The 22,210-nt window shown below is 43.4% G+C and overlaps 1 protein-coding gene across 1 annotated transcript in view; it reads right to left on the reverse strand.

The window, feature by feature from the left end:
* LOC115114609 (dynamin-3-like) overlaps positions 1 to 16,875 on the reverse strand; it is a 66,421-nt gene extending 49,546 nt beyond the window's left edge. The window contains exons 1-4 of the mRNA XM_029643010.2: positions 16,531 to 16,875; positions 15,894 to 16,208; positions 403 to 476; positions 44 to 193 (exon numbers count right to left, since the gene is read on the reverse strand). Coding sequence (XP_029498870.1) covers positions 44 to 193; positions 403 to 476; positions 15,894 to 16,054 — 385 coding nt within the window. The 5' untranslated portion in view covers positions 16,055 to 16,208; positions 16,531 to 16,875. The remainder of the gene's footprint in view (positions 1 to 43; positions 194 to 402; positions 477 to 15,893; positions 16,209 to 16,530) is intronic.
* Between the last annotated feature and the right edge of the window lie 5,335 nt (positions 16,876 to 22,210).

Raw genomic sequence — 22,210 nt, forward strand, 5'->3', positions numbered from 1 at the left:
TAAGAGAGAGAAAGAGGGTGGATGAGGGGTTAGGTATGTGTACCATGTGGGGAGTAGACGCGCAGGTTGATGGGGACGGGAGATATGCCCTTATTGGCCCCAGTAATGCGGTCAGTCTCCGCCTCAATCTCCTGGCGAACCTCATCGAAGTCAGTGAATTTCTTCCCTTTGCAGTGTAAGAACTCTGCCCATTCTGTGAAGAAAGATGCAGATAGATATGTGTGTGTGTGTGTGTGTGTGTGTGTGTGTGTGTGTGTGTGTGTGTGTGTGTGTGTGTGTGTGTGTGTGTGTGTGTGTGTGTGTGTGTGTGTGTGTGTGTGTGTGTGTGTGTGTGTGTGTGTGTGTGTGTGTGTGTGTGTGTGTGTGCAAGCATGAGTGTGTGTGTGCGAGCGCGTGTGTTACCTGCATTGGCACTGATGAGCTGCAGGACAAGGGGCCTGCGGGTGACGATCCCAGAGCCTCGGGGCAGGAAGTCCCTGCAGACAGACAGCCAATCAAGACAACAACACAAAGAAACAGCTAGGGCTGTGATGATTATGGACGTTTGGGAAACAATTATTTATCACGCAAATAGCCTCAGTTATTATAATAATTGTCATTTTTGTTTAAAAATGTTTTAAGCTGGTAACGCATCATAATGCATATTTGGAAATGAGCTACAACATACCTAATGAAAACAACTACAACATACCTAATGAAAACAACTACAACATACCTAATGAAAACAACTACAACATTCCTAATGAAAGCAACTACTACATACCTAATGAAAACAACTACAACATACCTAATGAAAACAACTACAACATTCCTAATGAAAGCAACTACTACATACCTAATGAAAACAACTACAACATACCTAATGAAAACAACTACAACATACCTAATGAAAACAACTACAACATACCTAATGAAAGCAACTACTACATACCTAATGAAAACAACTACAACATACCTAATGAAAACAACTACAACATACCTAATGAAAACAACTACAACATTCCTAATGAAAGCAACTACAACATACCTAATGAAAACAACTACAACATACCTAATGAAAGCAACTACTACATACCTAATGAAAACAACTACAACATACCTAATGAAAGCAACTACTACATACCTAATGAAAACAACTACTACATACCTAATGAAAACAACTACAACATACCTAATGAAAACAACTACAACATTCCTAATGAAAGCAACTACTACATACCTAATGAAAACAACTACAACATACCTAATGAAAGCAACTACTACATACCTAATGAAAAACAACATTCCTAATGAAAGCAACATACCTAATGAAAGCAACTACTACATACCTAATGAAAACAACTACAACATACCTAATGAAAGCAACTACTACATACCTAATGAAAACAACTACAACATTCCTAATGAAAGCAACTACTACATACCTAATGAAAATAACTACAACATACCTAATGATTACAACTACAACATACCTAATGATTACAACTACAACATACCTAATGATTACATCTACAACATACCTAATGAATACAACTACAACATACCTAATGATTACAACTACAACATACCTAATGAATACAACTACAACATACCTAATGATTACAACTACAACATACCTAATGAAAACAACTACAACATACCTAATGAAAACAACTACAACATTCCTAATGAAAACAACTACAACATACCTAATGAAAACAACTACAACATACCTAATGAATACCTAATGAATACAACTACAACATACCTAATGATTACAACTACAACATACCTAATGATTACAACTACAACATACCTAATGAATACCACTACAACATACCTAATGAATACAAATACAACATACCTAATGATTACAACTACAACATACCGAATTAATACAACTACAGCATACCTAATGAATACAACATACCTAATGAATACAACTACAACACACCTAATGATTACAACTACAACATACCTAATGATTACAACTACAACATGCCTAATGATTACATCTACAACATACCTAATGAATACAACTACAACATACCTAATGAATACAACTACAACATACCTAATGATTACAACGGCAACATATCTAATGAATACAACTACAACATACCTAATGATTACAACTACAACATACCTAATGAATACAACTACAACATACCTAATCATTACAACTACAACATACCTAATGATTACAACTACAACATGCCTAATGAATACCACTACAACATACCTAATGATTACATCTACAACATACCTAATGAATACAACTATGTCATACCTAATGAATACAACATCCGTAATGAATACAACTACAACATACCTAATGATTACAACTACAACATACCTAATGAATACCACTACAGCATACCTAATGAATACAACTACAGCATACCTAATGAATACAACTACAGCATACCTAATGAATACAACTACAGCATACCTAATGAATACAACATCCATAATGAATACAACTACAACATACCTAATGATTACAACTACAACATACCTAATGAATACAACTACAACATACCTAATGATTACAACTACAACATACCTAATGAATACAACTACAGCATACCTAATGAATACAACATCCATGATGAATACAACTACAACATACCTAATGATTACAACTACAACATACCTGAATACAACTACAACATACCTAATGATTACAACTACAACATACCTAATGAATACAACTACAGCATACCTAATGATTACAACGACAACATACCTAATGAATACAACTACAACATACCTAATCATTACAACTACAACATACCTAATGAATACAACTACAACATACCTAATGAATACAACTACAACATACCTAATCATTACAACTACAACATACCTAATGAATACAACTACAACATACCTAATGATTACAACTACAACATACCTAATGAATACAACTACAACATACCTAATGATTACAACTACAACATGCCTAATGAATACCACTACAACATACCTAATGATTACAACTACAACATACCTAATGAATACAACTACAACATACCTAATGAATACAACTTCAACATACCTAATGATTACAACTACAACATACCTAATGAATACAACTACAACATACCTAATGAATACAACTACAACATACCTAATGAATACAACTACAACATACCTAATGATTACAACTACAACATACCTAATCATTACAACTACAACATACCTAATGAATACAACTACAACATACCTAATGAATACAACTACAACATACCTAATGAATACAACTACAACATACCTAATGATTACAACTACAACATGCCTAATGAATACAACTACAACATACCTAATGAATACAACTACAACATACCTAATGAATACAACTACAACATGCCTAATGAATACAACTACAACATACCTAATGAATACAACTACAACATACCTAATGAATACAACTACAACATACCTAATGATTACAACTACAACATACCTAATGATTACAACTATGTCATACCTAATGAATACAACTACAGAATATCCGCCTACTCCTAAAATGAATATTAAGATGATTATGACAATAATGTTTTTTGTTCACAATTATTGTCGATAATTGTCGGTTCCATGATTATACTATAATTGTGCCAACCCTAGAGACAGCCAATTTGGACAGTTACACAGAGGGATAGCCAATCAGGACAGTTACACAGAGTTACAGACAATCAGGAAAGTTACAGAGGAGGTAAGTTTAAATTTGACAAAAAGATGGTGTTTGGATATGGGAGACTAGGTTGACGGTGACACTACTAGTGACTGTCACACCCTGGCCATAGAGAGGCTTAGGCCAGGGTGTGACTAGGGTGGGCATTCTAGTTTCTTTATTTCTATGTTTTTTCAGCTTTTCACTTTGTTATTTTGTTTGAGTGTTTTGATAAATGAAGAATCATGAACACTTACCACGCTTTGGTCCGATCCTCATTCTGACGAGAGACGTGACAGAACTACCCACCACCAAAGGACCAAGCAGCGTGGCCAGGAGGAGCAGGGATCCTGGGCCCGGGAGAAGAGTGAGTGGAGGACCTCATGGACATGGGATGAGGTTATCGCAGGGGACAAGACGCTGCCATGGAAACAGGCAGAAACAGCAAGGGAGGAACGGCGGCGATACCAGGAGTCATGGCAATGAGGCAAGCACGAGAGGCAGCCCCAAACAACAAAAATTGGGGGGGCACACGGGGAGATTGGTGGAGTCAGGGTGGAGACCTGAGCCAACTCCCTGTGCTTACCGTGGGGAGCGTGTGACTGGTCGGGCACCGTGTTATGCTGTGATGTGCACCATGTCTCCAGTGCGCAGTCACAGCCCGGTGCGCTATATTCCAGCTCCACCGCATTGGCCGGGCGAGAGTGGGCATCCAGCCAGGACGGATGGTGCTGGCTCAGCGCTCCTGGCCTCCAGTGCGTCTCTTCAGCCCAGGATATCCTGCGCCGGCTCTGCGCACTGTGTCTCCAGTGCATCTGCACAGCCCAGTGCGTCCTGTGCTAGCGCCCCGCATTTGCCAGGCGATAGTAACCATCCAGCCAGGACGGGTTGTGCCAGCTCTACGCTTGAGACCTCCAGTGCGCCTCCACTGCCCAGTGTATGCGCTGCTCCACGCACCAGGCTTCCAGTGCATCTCCCCAGTCCGGTGAGACCTATTCCGGTTCCACGTACCAGGCCTCCAGTATGTCTCCCCAGCCTGGTGGGCCCTGGTGGGACACTGCCCAGTGTATGCGCTGCTCCACGCACCAGGCTTCCAGTGCATCTCCCCAGTCCGGTGAGACCTATTCCGGTTCCACGTACCAGGCCTCCAGTACATCTCCCCAGTCCGGTGAGACCTATTCCGGTTCCACGTACCAGGCCTCCAGTGCATCTCCCCAGTCCGGTGAGACCTATTCCGGTTCCACGTACCAGGCCTCCAGTACATCTCCCCAGTCCGGTGAGACCTATTCCGGTTCCACGTACCAGGCCTCCAGTGCATCTCCCCAGTCCAATGAGACCTGTTCCGGTTCCACGTACCAGGCCTCCAGTATGTCTCCCAGCCTTGTGGGCCCTGGTGGGACACTGCCCAGTGTATCCGCTGCTCCACGTACCAGGCCTCCAGTATGTCTCCCCAGCCTTGTGGGCCCTGGTGGGACACTGCCCAGTGTATCCGCTGCTCCACGTACCAGGCCTCCAGTATGTCTCCCCAGCCTTGTGGGCCCTGGTGGGACACTTCCCAGTGTATCCGCTGCTCCACGTACCAGGCCTCCAGTATGTCTCCCCAGTCCGGTGAGACCTGTTCCGGTTCCACGTACCAGGCCTCCAGTATGTCTCCCCAGCCTTGTGGGCCCTGGTGGGACACTGCCCAGTGTATCCGCTGCTCCACGTACCAGGCCTCCAGTACATCTCCCCAGTCCGGTGAGACCTATTCCGGTTCCACGTACCAGGCCTCCAGTACATCTCCCCAGTCCGGTGAGACCTGTTCCGGTTCCACGTACCAGGCCTCCAGTATGTCTCCCCAGCCTTGTGGGCCCTGGTGGGACACTGCCCAGTGTATCTGCTGCTCCACGTACCAGGCCTCCAGTACATCTCCCCAGTCCGGTGAGACCTATTCCGGCTCCACTTTCGAAACCTCCAGTGATGATCCATGGCAGGAAGCCTCCAGTGATGATCCATGGCACGAAGCTTCCTGTGATGATCCATGGCACGAAGCCTCCAGTGATGATCCATGACATGAAGCCTCCAGTGATGATCCATGGCACGGAGCCTCCAGTGATGATCCATGGCATGAAGCCTCCAGTGATGATCCATGGCACGGAGCCTCCAGTGATGATCCTTGGCCCGGAGCCTGCAGCGACGGTCCCCAGTCCGAAGCCTCCAGCGACGGTCCCCAGTCCGGAGCCTGCAGCGACGGTCCCCAGTCCGAAGCCTGCAGCGACGGTCCCCAGTCCGGAGCCTCCAGCGACGGTCCCCAGTCCGAAGCCTCCGGCGATGATCGGTGGTCTGGTTCCGCCGGCGATGATCTGCGGCTCGGTTCCTCCAGTGAAGGTCCATGCACCAGGGCCACCACCAAAGCGAAGAGATCTACGTTCCGCACCGGAGCCGCCTCCGTGAAGAGATGCCCACACGGACCCTCCCCTTTAGAGTCAGGGTCTGCGGCCGGAGTCCGCATCTTTGGGGCGGGGGGGGGGGGGGGTACTGTCACGCCCTGGCCATAGAGAGGCTATTATTCTCTATTTTGGTTAGGCCAGGGTGTGACTAGGGTGGGCATTCTAGTTTCTTTATTTCTATGTTTTCTATTTATTTGTTTTTGGCTGAGTGTGGTTCTCAATTAGAGGCAGCTGTCTATCGTTGTCTCTGATTGGGAATCATACTTAGGTAGCCTTTAAACCCACCTGTGTTTTGTGGGTAGTTGTTTTCTGTATAGTTTATTTGCCTTGCAGAACTGTTCGTTTTTCACTTTGTTATTTTGTTTGAGTGTTTTGATAAATAAAGAATCATGAACACTTACTATGCTGCATTTTGGTCCATGCCTTCCGAAGAGAGACGTAACAGTGACTGTGTTGCACTATGGGAGACTGAGGCCTTGTGACCCTTGGCCAACCACCAACAGACACTAACTGCCATGATGTAAAGTCTCACACCTACTGAACACACACAACCAACCAGATAACGTAGAATGAATTAAACCACACAGCACACAACCAACCAAATAACGTAGAATGAATTAAACCACACAGCACACAACCAAACAGGGTCTCTTCTTTGAATAATGACAGAGGAAGAGATTTGATAATATCAATAGAAAAACATTTTGATCTGAAAATGTCATCAGGCTCTTTGGTAAATCCAACTGATTATACAGTCCAGTTTACCCTCTGAACCACCTGAACAGTCCCTGATTCGCATATCTGATTCTGATGAAATAAAATAGTTCATGCAGAAGAGGTCAACATGAACAGCATGCAAAGCAGCAGGTAGCAGAACACTCATTTAAAGTATTTTTATCACTTTGGTGCCATTTTCACAACTCTTTGTACAAAACTCAAAACAGATCATCAAAAAGGCAGTTGTTTCAAAACTCTAACCACATTTTCAATTGACTAAGTACAACGCACAAAATCATAGTCTTTTTTTCCACCAAACTTAATTAGTGTTTCATCTAAAACGACATGTTTAGCATTGCAATTCAGTGCCTTCGGAAATTATTTAGACCCCTTGACTTTTTCCACATTTTGTTACGTTAAAGACTTATTCTAAAATTGATTAAATAAAAAAAATGTCTCAGCAATCTACAGAAACAATACCCAATAATGACAAAGCGAAAATAGGTTGTTCGAAACTTTTGAAAATATATTCAAAATAAAAAACAGAAATACCTTATTTACATAAGTATTCAGACCCAAAATTGAGCTCAGGTGCATCCTGATTCCATTGATCATCCTTGAGATGTTTCTACAACTTGATTGGAGTCCGCCTGTGGTAAATTGAATTGATTAGACATGACTTGGAAAGGCACACACATGTCTATATAAGGTCTCATAGTTGACAGTGCATGTCAGAGTAAAAATCAAGCTATGAGGCCAAAGGAATTTTCCGTAGAGCTCCAAGACAGGATTATGTCAAGACACAGATCTGGGGAAGGGTACGAAAAATGTTATGCAGCATTGAAGGTCCCCAAGAACACAGTGGGCTCCATCATTCTTAAAACCTTTTTGGGATAGGGGGCAGCATTTTCACTTTTGGATAAATAGCGTGCCCAGAGTGAACTGCCTCCTACTCTGTCCCAGATGCTAATATGTGCATATTATTCTTAGTATTGGATAGAAAACACTCTGAAGTTTCTAAAACTGTTTGAATGATGTCTGTGAGTATAACATAACTCATATGGCAGGCAAAAACCTGAGAAAAATCCAACCAGGAAGTGGGAAATCTGAGGTTTGTAGTTTTTCAAAGCTTGGCCTACCGAATACATCTGCAGAGAAGAATGGTTGAAACTCCCCAAATACAGGTGTGCCAAGCTTGTAGCGTCATACCCAAGAAGACTCGAGGCTTTAATCAGTACTGAGTAAAGGGTCTGGGCTCCCGAGTGGCACAGCGTTCAAAGGCACTGCATCTCAGTGCAAGAGGTGTCACTACAGTCCCTGGTTTGAATCCAGTCTGAATCACTTCTGGCCGTGATCGGGAGTCCCATATGGTGGCGCACAATTGGCCCAGCATTCGTCAGGGTTTGGCGAGGTTAGTCCGTCATTGTAAATAAGAATGTGTTTTTATTAGCTGCCCTACCTAGTCAAAAAAATTAAAATGTGATATTTCCATTTTTAAATGTCTTAAACCTGTTTTTGCTTTGTCATTATGGAATATTGTGTGTAGATTGATGACGTAAAAAAACGATTTAATCACTTTTAGCCAAGGGGTCTGAATGCTTTCTGAAAGTCACGGTACATGTTCATATAAAGTAATTGCCTTCCACACTGCAATGCTCACATTACTTTGAAATGATTCTCTTCTCTTTTGTTTAAATACATTTTACTATTACTTAATTTGACTGCTTTTAATCGATGATCACTTAACCCTTTGGTAAACCTGTAGATTTGACATGTAAACGGTTTGTCTACTACAGATTTTGAGAACTACATAATAAAAATGTATGTCTGTGAAGTACAAACATAGAAAGTATGATATACACCAGAATGTACTACTATGGTGATGAAAGTTATTGTCACACCCTGATCTGTTTCAACTGTTCCTGTGATTGTCTCCACCCCCTCCAGGTGTCGCTTATTTTCCCCAGTGTATTTATCCCTGTGTTTCCTGTCTCTCTGTGCCAGTTCGTCTTGTATGTTTAGTCAAGTCAACAAGCGTTTTTTTCCCGTACTCCTTTTGCTATTCTCCTTTTTCTACTCCTCCCGGTTTTGACCCTTGCCTGTTTCTGGACTCTGTACCTGCCTGCCTGACCATTCTGCCTGCCATGACCACAAGCCTGTCTGCCACTCTGTACCTGCCTGCCTGACCATTCTGCCTGCCATGACCACAAGCCTGTCTGCCACTCTGTACCTGCCTGCCTGACCATTCTGCCTGCCATGACCACAAGCCTGTCTGCCACTCTGTACCTGCCTGCCTGACCATTCTGCCTGCCATGACCACAAGCCTGTCTGCCACTCTGTACCTCCCAGACTCTGATCTGGATTTGACCTTCTGCCTGTCCACGACCATTCTCTTGCATACCCCTTTGTATTATTAAACATTGTAAGACTAACCATCTGCCTCCTGTGTCTGCATCTGGGTCTCGCCTTGTGCCTTGATAGTTATGATTTTACTTCACAGCACATTTTAAAAAAAATCTGATATTGACAAGATCAGAGATGTACTGTATGTAACACACCAACGTTTATTGGTCACGTACACAGATTAGCAGATATTTGTCACGTCCTGACCATAGAAAGGTAGAGTAGGTCAGGGCATGACTAGGTGTTTTAGTCTAGTTTATTATTTCTATGTGGGGTTCTAGGTTCAATTTTCTATGTTGGTGTTTGTGTATGATTCCCAATTAGAGTCAGCTGGTAATCGTTGTCTCTAATTGGGGATCATAAAGTTGCATTTCTTCCACCTGTGGGTTATGGGATATTGTTTGTTTAGTTTCCTGTTAGCACTGCATTGTCGTCACAGTTTGTTTTTTCTTTATTGTTTTGGTTTTTCTAAGTTTCACTTTCTTTAATAATTAATGTGGAAATCTACGTACGCTGCGCCTTGGTCTGACCATTATTACGAACATCGTGACAGAATATCCCATCAACAATGGACCAAGCAGCGTGCTCAGGAGGAGGAAGTATCCTGGACTTGGGAAGAGATCCTGGATGGGAAGGGATCCTGGACTTGGGAGGAAATCCTGGCAGGACAGGATCGCCTTCCTTGGCGGGAGTCGCCTAGGAGCATGAGAGGACAGCGACGACGTCGGGGAGGAAGGCCACAGAAAACCCAAGAAAAAAAGAATTTGGGGGGGAATGGAGCAGTCATGGAGCCGAGGAGTGAACCAGAGCCAGTCTGAGAGAAGAGGGAGAATTTGGAGGAGAGAGAAATGGGAAAGTTGTTGAGTTGGTGGAGGATGCATGGCATTTGCCCAAAGGAACGTGTTGTCAGTTTAATGCCACCTGAGTCAGCTCCCCGTACTGGTCCTGAGAAGTGTGTTAAAGTTCCGGTACAATTGATGCCAGCTATACGCACCAGACCTCCAGTGCGCCTCCACAGCCCAGAGCTTCCGGCGACGGTGCCAGGTCCAGAGCTACCGGCAACGGTTCCCAGTCTGGAACCTCCTGAGACGGTCCACAGTCAGGAACCTCCTGAGACGGTCCACAGTCAGGAACCTCCTGAGACGGTCCATGGTCCGGAACCTCCTGAGACGGTCCACGGTCCGGAACCTTCTGAGACGGTCCACAGTCAGGAACCTCCTGCGACGGTCAATGGTCCGGAACCTCCAGCTCCCTAGCCAGAGCCTTCCCCTGCGCCGATGTCCAGTCCAGACATGGCGTCCAGTCCCGCTCCAAGGCAGGAGCCTTCCCCAGCATCTAGGTCCAGTCCAGGCACAGTGTTCAGACTGGGTCCATGGCTCGATCCGCAGGATGAGCGGATACTTCGTCCCGCACCAGAACCACCCCCGATGCTGGCGGATGAGCGGGTACCAGAACCGCCACCGACACTAGACACCCCCCCTAACCCTCCCTTTTAGGTTTCAGGTTTTGTGGTCGGAGTCCGCACCTTTGGTGGGAGTACTGTCACATCCTGACCATAGAAAGACTGTATTTTGGGACTAGGGGTTTTAGTCTAGTTTATTATTTCTTTGTGGCGTTCTAGGTTTCATTTTCTATGTTGGTGTTTGTGTATGATACTTCCGGGGCCGACAGAGATGGCCACTTCGCTTCGCGTTCCTAGAAAACTATGCAGTATTTTGTTTTTTTACATGTTATTTCTTACATTGGTACCCCAGGTAATCATAGGTTTTAATACATACAGTCGGGAGGAACTACTGGATATAAGAGCAACGTCAACTCACCATCATTACGACCAGGAATACGACATTCCCGAAGCGGATCCTGTGTTTTGCCCACCACCCGGACAATGGATCGGATCCCAGCCGGCGAACCAATACAGGGGCAGACAAAGCGGTCTTCTGGTCAGGCTCCGGAGACGGGCACATCGCGCACCGTTCCCGAGCATACTACTCGCCAATGTCCAGTCTCTTGACAACAAGGTTGATGAAGAGCAAGGGCTGCATTCCAGAGAGGCATCAGAGACTGTACCGTTCTTTGCTTCATGGAAACATGGCTCACTCTAGACACTCTATCGGAGACGGTACAGCCAGCTGGTTTCTTCACGCATCGCGCCGACAGAAACAAACATCTTTCTGGTAAGAAGAAGGGCGGGGAGGGGGGGGGGGGGGTATTATGCCTTATGATTAACAAGACGTGGTGAGATCATAACAACATACAGGAACTCAAGTCCTTCTGTTCACCTGACTTAGAATTCCTCACAATCAAATGTCAACCGCATTATCTACCAAGAGAATTCTCTTTGATTATAATCACAGACGCATATATTCCCCCCCAAGCAGACACATCGATGGCCCTGAACAAACTTTATTTCACTCTATGTAAACTGGAAACCACATATCCTGAGGCTGCATTCATTGTAGCTGGGGATTTTAACAAGGCTAATCTGAAAACAAGACTCCCTAAATTCTATCAGCATATCGATTGTGCTACCAGGGCTGGTAAAACCCTGGATCATTGTTATTCTAACTTCCGCGACGCATATAAGGCCCTCCCCCGCCCTCCTTTCGGAAAAGCTGACCACGACTCCATTTTGTTGCTTCCAGCCTATAGACAGAAACTAAAACAGGAAGCTCCCGCTCTCAGGTCTGTTCAACGCTGGTCCTGGTCCTGGTCATCGACGGGACAGTAGTGGAGAGGGTAGAAAGTTTTAAGTTCCTCGGCATACACATCACGGACAAACTGAATTGGTCCGCCCACACAGACAGCGTGGTGAAGATGGCGCAGCAGTGCCTCTTCAACCTCAGGAGTCTACAAAAATTCAGCTTGTCACCAAAAGCACTCACAAACTTTTACAGATGCACGAGAGGCTTGTATCACCGCCTGGTACGGAAACTGCTCCGCCCACAACCGTAAGGCTCCCCAGAGGGTAGTGAGGTCTGCACAACGCATCACCGGGGGCAAACTACCTGCCCTCCAGGACCCCTACACCACCCGATGTCACAGGAAGGCCATAAAGATCATCAAGGACAACAACCACCCGAGCCACTGCCTGTTCACCCCGCTATCATCAAGAAGGTCAGTACAGGTGCATCAAAGCAGGGACCGAGAGACAGAAAAACAGCTTCTATCTCAAGGCCGTCAGACTGTTAAACAGCCACCACTAACATTGAATGGCTGCCGCCATACATACAAAAAAATGTATCACTAGCCACTTTAAACAATGCCACTTAATATAACTACATTACACATCTCATATGTATATACTCTACTCTATAACACCTACTTCATCTTGCCATCTTTATGTAATACATGTATCACTAGCCACTTTAAAGCTGGTAATCGTTGTCTCTAATTGAGGATCATAAAGTTGCATTTTTTCCACCTGTGGGTTATGGGATATTGTTTGTTTAGTTGCCTGTTAGCACTGCATTGTCGTCACGGTTTGTTTATTCTTTATTGTTTTGGTTTTTCTAAGTTTCACTTTCTTTAATAAATAATGTGGAACTCTACATACGCTGCGCCTTGGTCTGACCATTATTACAAACATTGTGACAATGTTATAGTAGGTGCATTGAAATGCTTGTGTTTCTAGCTCCTAAAATGCAGTAATGCAATAACAATATAAAACAAATACGCAAATAATCTAGAAAGTCCAAAACAAGAAAGAAATGCAGTCCCTATACAGTAAACATGTATCCAAAATGAAGCTACAGTACTTTACTAAAATTGCATTTGCCAATACAGTACTGTAATATATGCAATTTACGTAGCTGACACTGTTATCCAAAGTGACAACAGTCCACACATTTTGGTATGTGACCCCAGTGGGAATCAAACCAACAACTCTGGCTAGTGCCATGCTCTAATGAACTAAGCCACATACAGGACCACTACAATTCTGTGAAATAGAATACAGAGGGAAGATTGCCATGACCATGCCACTCTCCTTCAGGTCCAGGATGAATCCAGACCTATATCAAGCTTGTTTTTTCTCCATGTACATGAACAATGAGGATATTTACTTCAATTTTGATGAGAACCTGTGGCCAAATGCTCAAGATAGGCTTGATGCAAACAAGTGCCTGCTAAACATGATGTACCTTTCATTTTATAACATTGTGAAAGATGCCTTCAATGGTCACTCATGAGGTAGACATTTTGGAAATGTGATGTTCAGTGCATTTTATGGGAAGTGCAAATGTATTGCCTAATGTGAAAACAGTAATGTACTGTAATTTACAGTACTGTTGCATACTACATTCAAAGGGCAATTTTTACAAATGTATCTTACATTTTTTGCTATTAGATGAACTGGTTGTTCATTATATTTCACAGTAAAGTTATATTTTGGATCAATGGTTGTGTGGTGAAATATGTCTACAAACAAAATAAATGCACAATGAAAGGTTTTAAATGTGAGACGCAACAAGTGTGACCAGTTTGTAGTTTTGTACTACGAGTTTAGAAAATTCACCACATACTGTACTGTAAATAAACTGAAAATGATGACTTCAGTACATACCAGTCTGCTACCAGGCGAGAGTGAGATTGAGTGTGTGTGCGTGAGTGTTGGCTCATGTGTTTGCATGTCACTTGTCTATATGTATGTTTAGGACACTTGTCATTTCTCATCACATAGTTGAACGCTACAATCCTGACGCAATTGAAACAACGGCTAGGCTAGATGAACATTGATCATGAGATTGCCCTCTATCTATGGGCTAGCAGAAAAGATGAGTCAGAACCCTGGTGTCCATTCAGCAGCGGTGTGGGGGAGCCAATCCTGGACAGCAGGATCATTACTCAGCTGGATCCCAGGTCTCAGGGGTGGCCGCCTGAGCTTTGACTGATGCTGCTGCTGACAACAACCATGCACCTCATCTATCTGGACCTGGGTCATATTTTCTAGGCACCAAATGGAAGAAAATGGACAAACAGGGAGGGACTCCGGAATCTTGTCCAATAAGAAACCCGTTTTGCTACGGTGTGCACTAATGAATACAACCCTGGCGATAGCAGAAACATCTTCTATACATAGCGTCAATTACCAGTCTTTACCATTCACGTTTGTCTGTAAATATTTGTAGACATAGGTCATATTTCAGAAACAGTTGTCTGATTTGTCAGACTACTCTTAAACATCCTCTGTCTCTATCCAATGGCATCTGTTTATGTACAACCCACATTCAAGGGCCACACTGTGTCATAATGTACAGTACCAATTCATCCCACAGTGAACAAAATCGATGGAAACTCTTCTTCACGATTGACAGCAGAAGTGACTTGATCATATCAATGTAATAAGACGAAAGAAGAGTGGTGACAGGTATATGTACTGTATATCCAACAGTCCTTACAACAGTCATTTCATTACTTATTTACAGACAAAATCATTCACTCTCTGAGACACCCACATCCGAAATACCTTTAATCAACTACAGTACAGAGGACACAGAGGATTCGTCTTATAATAATGTAGGCACTTGTATTTGTCCTATTTCACACATGTAAAAGCATGTTTTATACCCATGTGTGAATTGGAAATGTGTATTTGCATATCCCAACTCCCCCTGAGACACCCTCAGAGAGTGGGGTTACAGCCAGGGTCTGCCATTATCAACGGCGACCCTGGAGCAATCTGGCTTAAGTGCCTTGCTCAATGACACATTGACAGATTTTTCACCACCTTGTCTATTTTGGATTCAAACTAGAGACCTTTTGGTTACTGGCCCAACTCTCTTACCGCTAGGCTATCTGTCACCCGCATTTGTCTTGGGACAAATGATAATTGGTAATATAATACTCAACCAGATGATTCAGCCTTCATTCAATTCAGTCTCGCATTACAGTTTCAATCCATTCATTGGTAAATCGATGTCTTGAAATAAACCAAGAGGCAAAAGAATGGACAAATAATTACTCTTCACCTAAAGATGCTTTCGTCTACAGAGGTTTACGTCCTTCATTGACTCTGAAGCAACAACAGCCTATGAATCTCATTTGTTTGACAGAAATAAGAAAGGGATAGTCAGTTGTGTCACAGCAGTGAGATAGGCAGTATTGATACAGTATTGATACAGTTTATGCTGTAATGACTAGAAATCCTATTGGAACCAGGAGACCACAGCAGACATCTCGGGTTCTAAAGCAACCTTTATGCAGGTGGTGGGTGGACATGTTATATTTCAACCCAATACTGTAGGCCTATAGATATTATATATGTACAGTTTACAAATAGAGACATAGATTTGTGTAAAGTGATTGAAAACAAATGTTGTCTCTGTTTAAATGGTAGAGCTACTGAAGAAATTGATATTTCAAGGAATGAAACAGGCTGGATGGGGCTGAAATCCCGAGGGTGTTGCGGTAACCCAAATACCGGCTCCCCTGTCATATAGCCTGCAATGCCATAGGAATGTGCGTTGAAAATAAGATGGAGACGAGCTCGAGCTCCTGGCTACGAGATGAACAGGGACGCCACGGCGCGTGCGTCCTCTGGGAAAACAAAACGTGACGGGGATGGACACGACTGAGGATAAATTGGCCGTGACAGGACATCCCCAAGGTTAACAGGAGATTGGATTATTTCTAGCCCTAGTATTAGTAATGAATTTGACGTGTTGTGCTTGGCTGCTATTCGTTGAACCTACCTGCCAACGAAGTTCTCCAACACCGAGCTCTTGCCAGCGCTCTGTCCGCCGACTACCGCGATTTGTGGCAGGTCAAGATTGCAGCTCTGACCGATGCCGCTGAAAGCGTCCTGGAGTTTATTGACCAGCGGGATCAAATCCTCCATTCCTCGGTTACCCATGGTGCTAGCGGGCGGGAGGCGCTCAAGATGAGAGAGAAGGAAGAGAGAAGGCAGGGGGGTGTGGTGATATATTTAGTCCAGGGCTACGGTGCTTGTTGATGTAGTGAAGTCATCTAGCCGCGCATTGCCCCGAGCCAAGCAAGGGTCGATTCGACTGAGGAGAGACAGGGAAAGCGAGGCAGTCAGAGTAGGATTGCGCAGTTGTTTGCCTGCAACACCACACACACCATTATTTTCAAGGGCATTTGGGGAATGAGGTCCTGTTAAAATCTGTGTCTAAAAGTAATCTATAAAGCCGTGCAAATTTGTAGACATAATTCCATAGATTACATGCATCAAGATGAAAAATAACCTACACCAAATGATACACGTTGCAACGAATATTATGTTTTGCTTACAGGCAACACGTTAATAATAAACACATCGACATGATTCATTCTATTATTTTTCTATAGCCATTTCTCAATTAGACCTACCCTTTCTCGATGATTCCTTGTCGTTTTGAATGTCCGAGCGACAAAATCGGTCGCTGTCCAGTGCTGAATCTGAACAACAGGCAGATCCAATCCAAGGTCCGGATCGAAACGCGATTATAGATTATACAAGCAACGCCACCTGCTGTAAATGAGCATCGGTTAAATGTTAAATGTTGATGTCCTGTGCTATAATAATGTTTTGTTCGGGTAGTTTTGCTCGGATGGAGTCAAAGCCTCATTCCGAACGAACCCAAATTCGCCTCTATAACAGATTAATCATATATTTTTATGCAACCGCGATAATTGCGAGGAGGCGCTGCGTTTGGTGTTCAGATTGACATATGAAGTGCCCAATGACAACAGGGGAGCTGTAGACGCGGTAGGCCTATAGGCAGGGCGCATACAGGTTAGGTATAACAAACCCGCCCCTGTGCCATAGTGCCATGTTTGCGGTCATGACTCACGGCTGCGCATCACGCACTGAGCAGGATTGGATGCGTTCCTTCAGTCCCCTACAGTGAGAGCAAAAATAACATGTCGAATATTTGAATTTGAGGGACACTGACACATTCATGCTCAACTCATCCCGCCTTTCCATCAAGGCCTCTTCTATCGTGTGTGAAAATGCATGATACAAATATGTATTTTGTTTGATGGCAAAGCATTCTGTTCCATAGCAGGTGTCTGGCCCTACAGTCGGTGTGTAGCTAGGCTACCATAGGCCATAGGCACACGCTGCCTATTATAACCTCACCAAGCCAACATCTGTGTTAGATAAAAGCCATTCTCTATCCTCCATTCATTATAACAATAGCTATATCTTATATTTGACATGTTTATTAAACAGCATTATAATCAGTGGCTAAATGTGTTTGGTCATTAAGGCCTACCCTGGTGAGGGCAGACATGGCACACTATAACAACTGGTTAACATTCCAAACACCTAAACAACCCTTCTACACGATGACCAGGTGTCCCATTCAAAATAATAATAAATAATAATACATTTAATTTGTATAGCGCTTTTCATTACAGAGTTATCAATACCATTATCAAGTTTGCAGATGACAAAACAGTGGTAGGCCTGATCACCGACAACAATGAGACAGCCTATAGGGAGGAGGTCAGAGCCCTGGCCCTGTGGTGCTAGGAAAACAATCTCTCCCTCAACGTGATCAAGACAAAGGAGACGATTGTGGACCATTCTCATCAACTGGGCTGTAGTGTCCACATCACCAACAAACTATCATGGTCCAAACACACTAAGACAGTCGTGAAGAGGGTATGACAAAGCCTATTCCCCCTCAGGAGAATTAAAAGATTTTGTATGGGTCCTCAGATCCTCAAAAGGTTCTACAGCTGCACCATCGAGAGCATCCTGACTTGTTGCATCACTGCCTGGTATGGAAACTGCTCGGCCTCCAACCGCAAGGTCACTACAGAGGGTAGTGCATACGGCCCAGTACATCACTGGGGCCAAGCTTCCTGCCATCCAGGACCTCTATACCAGGCGATGTTAGAGGAAGGCCCTAAAAATGGTTAAAGACTCCAGTCACCCTAGTCATAGACTGTTCTCTCTGCTACCGCACGGCAAGTGATACCAGAGCGCCAAGACTCTGAACAGCTAAGCAGTCTAGGTCCAAGAGGACTCTGTACTTGTAACAGCTCTCTACCCCCAAGCCATAAGACTCCACATGAACAGCTAAGACAAAGGGACTACCCAGACCTCCTCCCCCTGTATAAAGCTCCACTCTGTATGCCCCCTGCTACCTCCACATTGACTCTGTTAATTATCTATGCAGTCACTTTAACTCTACTTACATGTCCACATATTACCCCCTGTATAAAGCACATTGACTCTGTACTGGTACCCCCTGTATAAAGCCTGCACATTGACTCTGTACTGGTACCCCAACATTGACTCTGTACCAGTCTGTGCTGGTACCCCCTGTATAAAGCCCATTGACTCTGCCCCCTGTACCTCCACATTGACTCTGTATTGACTCTGTACCCCCTGTATAAAGCCTCCAGGCCTCCACATTGACTCTGTGCTGGTACCCCCTGTATAAAGCCTCCACATGTCTGTACCTGTACCCCCTGTATAAAGACCTCCACATTGACTCTGTACCGGTACCCCCTGTATATAACCTCCATTGACTCTGTACTGTTACTCTTTATATAACCTCCACATTGACTGCTGACTCTGTTTAATTATTTGTGCTGTTTAATTAGTTTTTATTTTCTATTATTTACTTCTCTATTTTTTACTTAACACTTATTTTTTCTTGAAACCTATTAAAGCATTGTTGGTTAAGGGCTTGTAAGTAAGCATTTCACTGTAAGTTGTAGGTTGTATTCGGAGCATGTGACAAATAACATTTTATTTTGATTAAACTCAAAGCTCTACTTAGGAAAAAAAAAATATATATATATATATAGTGGTGTGGGGGCTGTGCTTTGGCAAAGTGGGTGGGGTTATATCCTTCCTGTTTGGCCCTGTCTGGGGGTGTCCTCGGATGGGGCCACAGTGTCTCCAGACCCTCCTGTCTCAGCCTCCAGTATTTATGCTGCAGTAGTTTATGTGTCGGGGGGCTAGGGTCAGTTTGTTATATCTGGAGTACTTCTCCTGTCCTATTCGGTGTCCTGTGTGAATCTAAGTGTGCGTTCTCTAATTCTCTCCTTCTCTCTTTCTTTCTCTCTCTCGGAGGACCTGAGCCCTAGGACCATGCCCCAGGACTACCTGACATGATGACTCCTTGTTGTCCCCAGTCCACCTGGCCGTGCTGCTGCTCCAGTTTCAACTGTTCTGCCTTATTATTATTCGACCATGCTGGTCATTTATGAACATTTGAACATCTTGGCCATGTTCTGTTATAATCTCCACCCGGCACAGCCAGAAGAGGACTGGCCACCCCACATAGCCTGGTTCCTCTCTAGGTTTCTTCCTAGGTTTTGGCCTTTCTAGGGAGTTTTTCCTAGCCACCGTGCTTCTACACCTGCATTGCTTGCTGTTTGGGGTTTTAGGCTGGGTTTCTGTACAGCACTTTGAGATATCAGCTGATGTACGAAGAGCTATATAAATAAATTTGATTTGATATATACAGTATCAGTCAAAAGTTTGGACACACCTTCTCAATTCAAGGGTTTTTCTTTATTTGTACTATTTTCTACAATGTAGAATAATAGTGAAAACTATGAAATAACACATGGAATCATGTAGTAACTAAAAAGTGTTAAACAAATGAAAATATATTTGAGATTCTACAAAGTAGCCACCCTTACCTTGATGACAGCTTTGCACTTAAAATATATTTTGATTTGTTTAACACTTTTTTGGTTACTACTTTATTCCTTATGTGTTATTTCATAGTTTATGACTTCACTATTGTTCTACAATGTAGAAAATAGTAAAAATAAAGAAAAACCCTTGAATGAGTAGGTGTGTCCAAACTTTTGACTGATACTGTATATACAATAAAAACAACATACAGTTGAAGTCAGAAGTTTACATATGCCTTAGCCAAATACATTTATACTCAGCTTTTCACAATTGCTGACATTTAATCCGAGTAAAAATTCCCTGTCTTAGGTCAGTTAGGATCACCACTTTATTTTAAGAATGTGAAATGTCAGAATCATATTAGAGAGAATAATTTATTTCAGCTTCTATTTCTTTCATCACATTCCCATTGGGTCAGAAGTTTACATACACTCAATTAGTATTTGGTAGCATTGTCTTTAAATTGTTTAACTTAGATCAAACATTTCAGGTAGCCTTCCACAAGCTTACCACAATAAGTTGGGTGAATTTTGGCCCATTCCTCCTGACTGAGTAACTGAGTCAGGTTTGTAGGACTCCTTGCTCGCACACGCTTATTATTGACTGTATGTTTGTTTATTCCATGTGTAACTCTGTGTTGTTGTTTGTGACGCACTGCTTTGCTTTATCTTGGCCAGGTTGCAGTTGTAAACTTGTTCTCAACTATACTACCTGGTTAAATAAAGGTGAAATAAAATACAAATAAAAAGCCATGACATTGTTATCTGGACTTTTCCAAGCTGTTTAAAGGCACAGTCAACTTAGTGTACATCAACTTCTGACCCACTGGAATTGTGATACAGTGAATTATAAATGAAATAATCTGTCTGTAAACAATTATTGGAAAAATGACTTGTGTCATGCACAAATTAGATGTCCTAACCGACTTGCCAAAACTAGAGTTTGTTAACAAGAAATTTGTGGAGTGATTGAAAAACGAGTTTTAATGACTCCAACCTAAGTGTATGTAAACTTCCGACTTCAACTGTACATTTAGAATAGAGCCAGGTAAAAGAGCAATAGTGGGATAGGTGCTAAATACATTTTAGATTGGGACTAGCACTATGAAAAATAGTCACTAGAAGTGGGTTTTAAGGCCTGTTTTAAAAGTTCCACATGATGGCGCATCTCTCAGATGGTCAGGGAGAGCATTCCATAGGTGAGGGGCAAGAGAGCAGAAGGCTCTCAGATGGTCAGGGAGAGCATTCCATAGGCGAGGGGCAAGGGAGCAGAAGGCTCTCAGATGGTCAGGGAGAGCATTCCATAGGCGAGGGGCAAGGGAGCAGAAGGCTCTCAGATGGTCAGGGAGAGCATTCCATAGGCGAAGGTCAAGGGAGCAGAAGGCTCTCAGATGGTCAGGGAGAGCATTCCATAGGCGAGGGGCAAGGGAGCAGAAGGCTCTCAGATGGTCAGGGAGAGCATTCCATAGGCGAGGGGCAAGGGAGCAGAAGGCTCCTCCCCCCATAGTTCAGAGACCTTGTAAAAAAAACTGGAGCATACATTTCTCTTGCATGGTTGTATCACTAGCATATCGTTTAGCCTTTCATTTCCCTACTGGCTATACCACACAGCAATGATGGTGAATGATGGTACACATGTTGCTGTGTTTCAAGTGTACCACTAGAGAGCAGCGTTAATCAAGAATCAACACTTGGCCTCATTTACCAGTCACTTGATTCTTAGCTATTTGTGGAATCAATCCACATAGGCCTCCATCACACAATGTTAAGATACTTGCTGATTGTCATCTTTTGTGAACGCCTGTGGAGGAAGACTGGAGTAGGTTCTGTGTGAGTAGGCAGCCTCCGATACACCATCAACACTTATTAAAGGGATACTTCAGGATTTTGGCAATGAGGCCCTTAATCTAACTCCCCAGAGTCAGATGAACTTGTGGAGACCATTTTTGTCTCTGCGTGCAGTTTGAAGGAAGTTGCTAACTAACATGGACTTCAGGTCATTGCGCTAACACTAGTCAGCATTGGCTCACAAAACAACTTTTAACTTCCTTCATACTGGACACAGACACGTAAAAATGGTATCAACAAGTTCATCTGACTCTGGGGAAGTAGATACAATCCCGAAGTATACTTTTAAAGAAGGAATCCGCAGTAGGGGGAACAGCACCACTTGCTGCCCTACCACCATTGTTATTGCTTTTGTTGCCGAAATGAAGAGCTTTGAGCAGCACGGTAAAAACTTTTAAAAGTACATATTGTGCTCTTCTATTGTGTGTGCAATTATGTCCCAGATGAAAAAATTGTGTTCGTTGTTTGCAGTAACTTCTTTGTTGTTGTAGTCGGGGTTTGGTAGGTTACTTTCTAAATGTAAACCATTTTAATTACTAGTTACCTGTTCAAA

This window comes from Oncorhynchus nerka, linkage group LG9b (genome assembly GCF_034236695.1).
Source record: "Oncorhynchus nerka isolate Pitt River linkage group LG9b, Oner_Uvic_2.0, whole genome shotgun sequence".
Lineage (NCBI taxonomy): Eukaryota > Metazoa > Chordata > Actinopteri > Salmoniformes > Salmonidae > Oncorhynchus > Oncorhynchus nerka.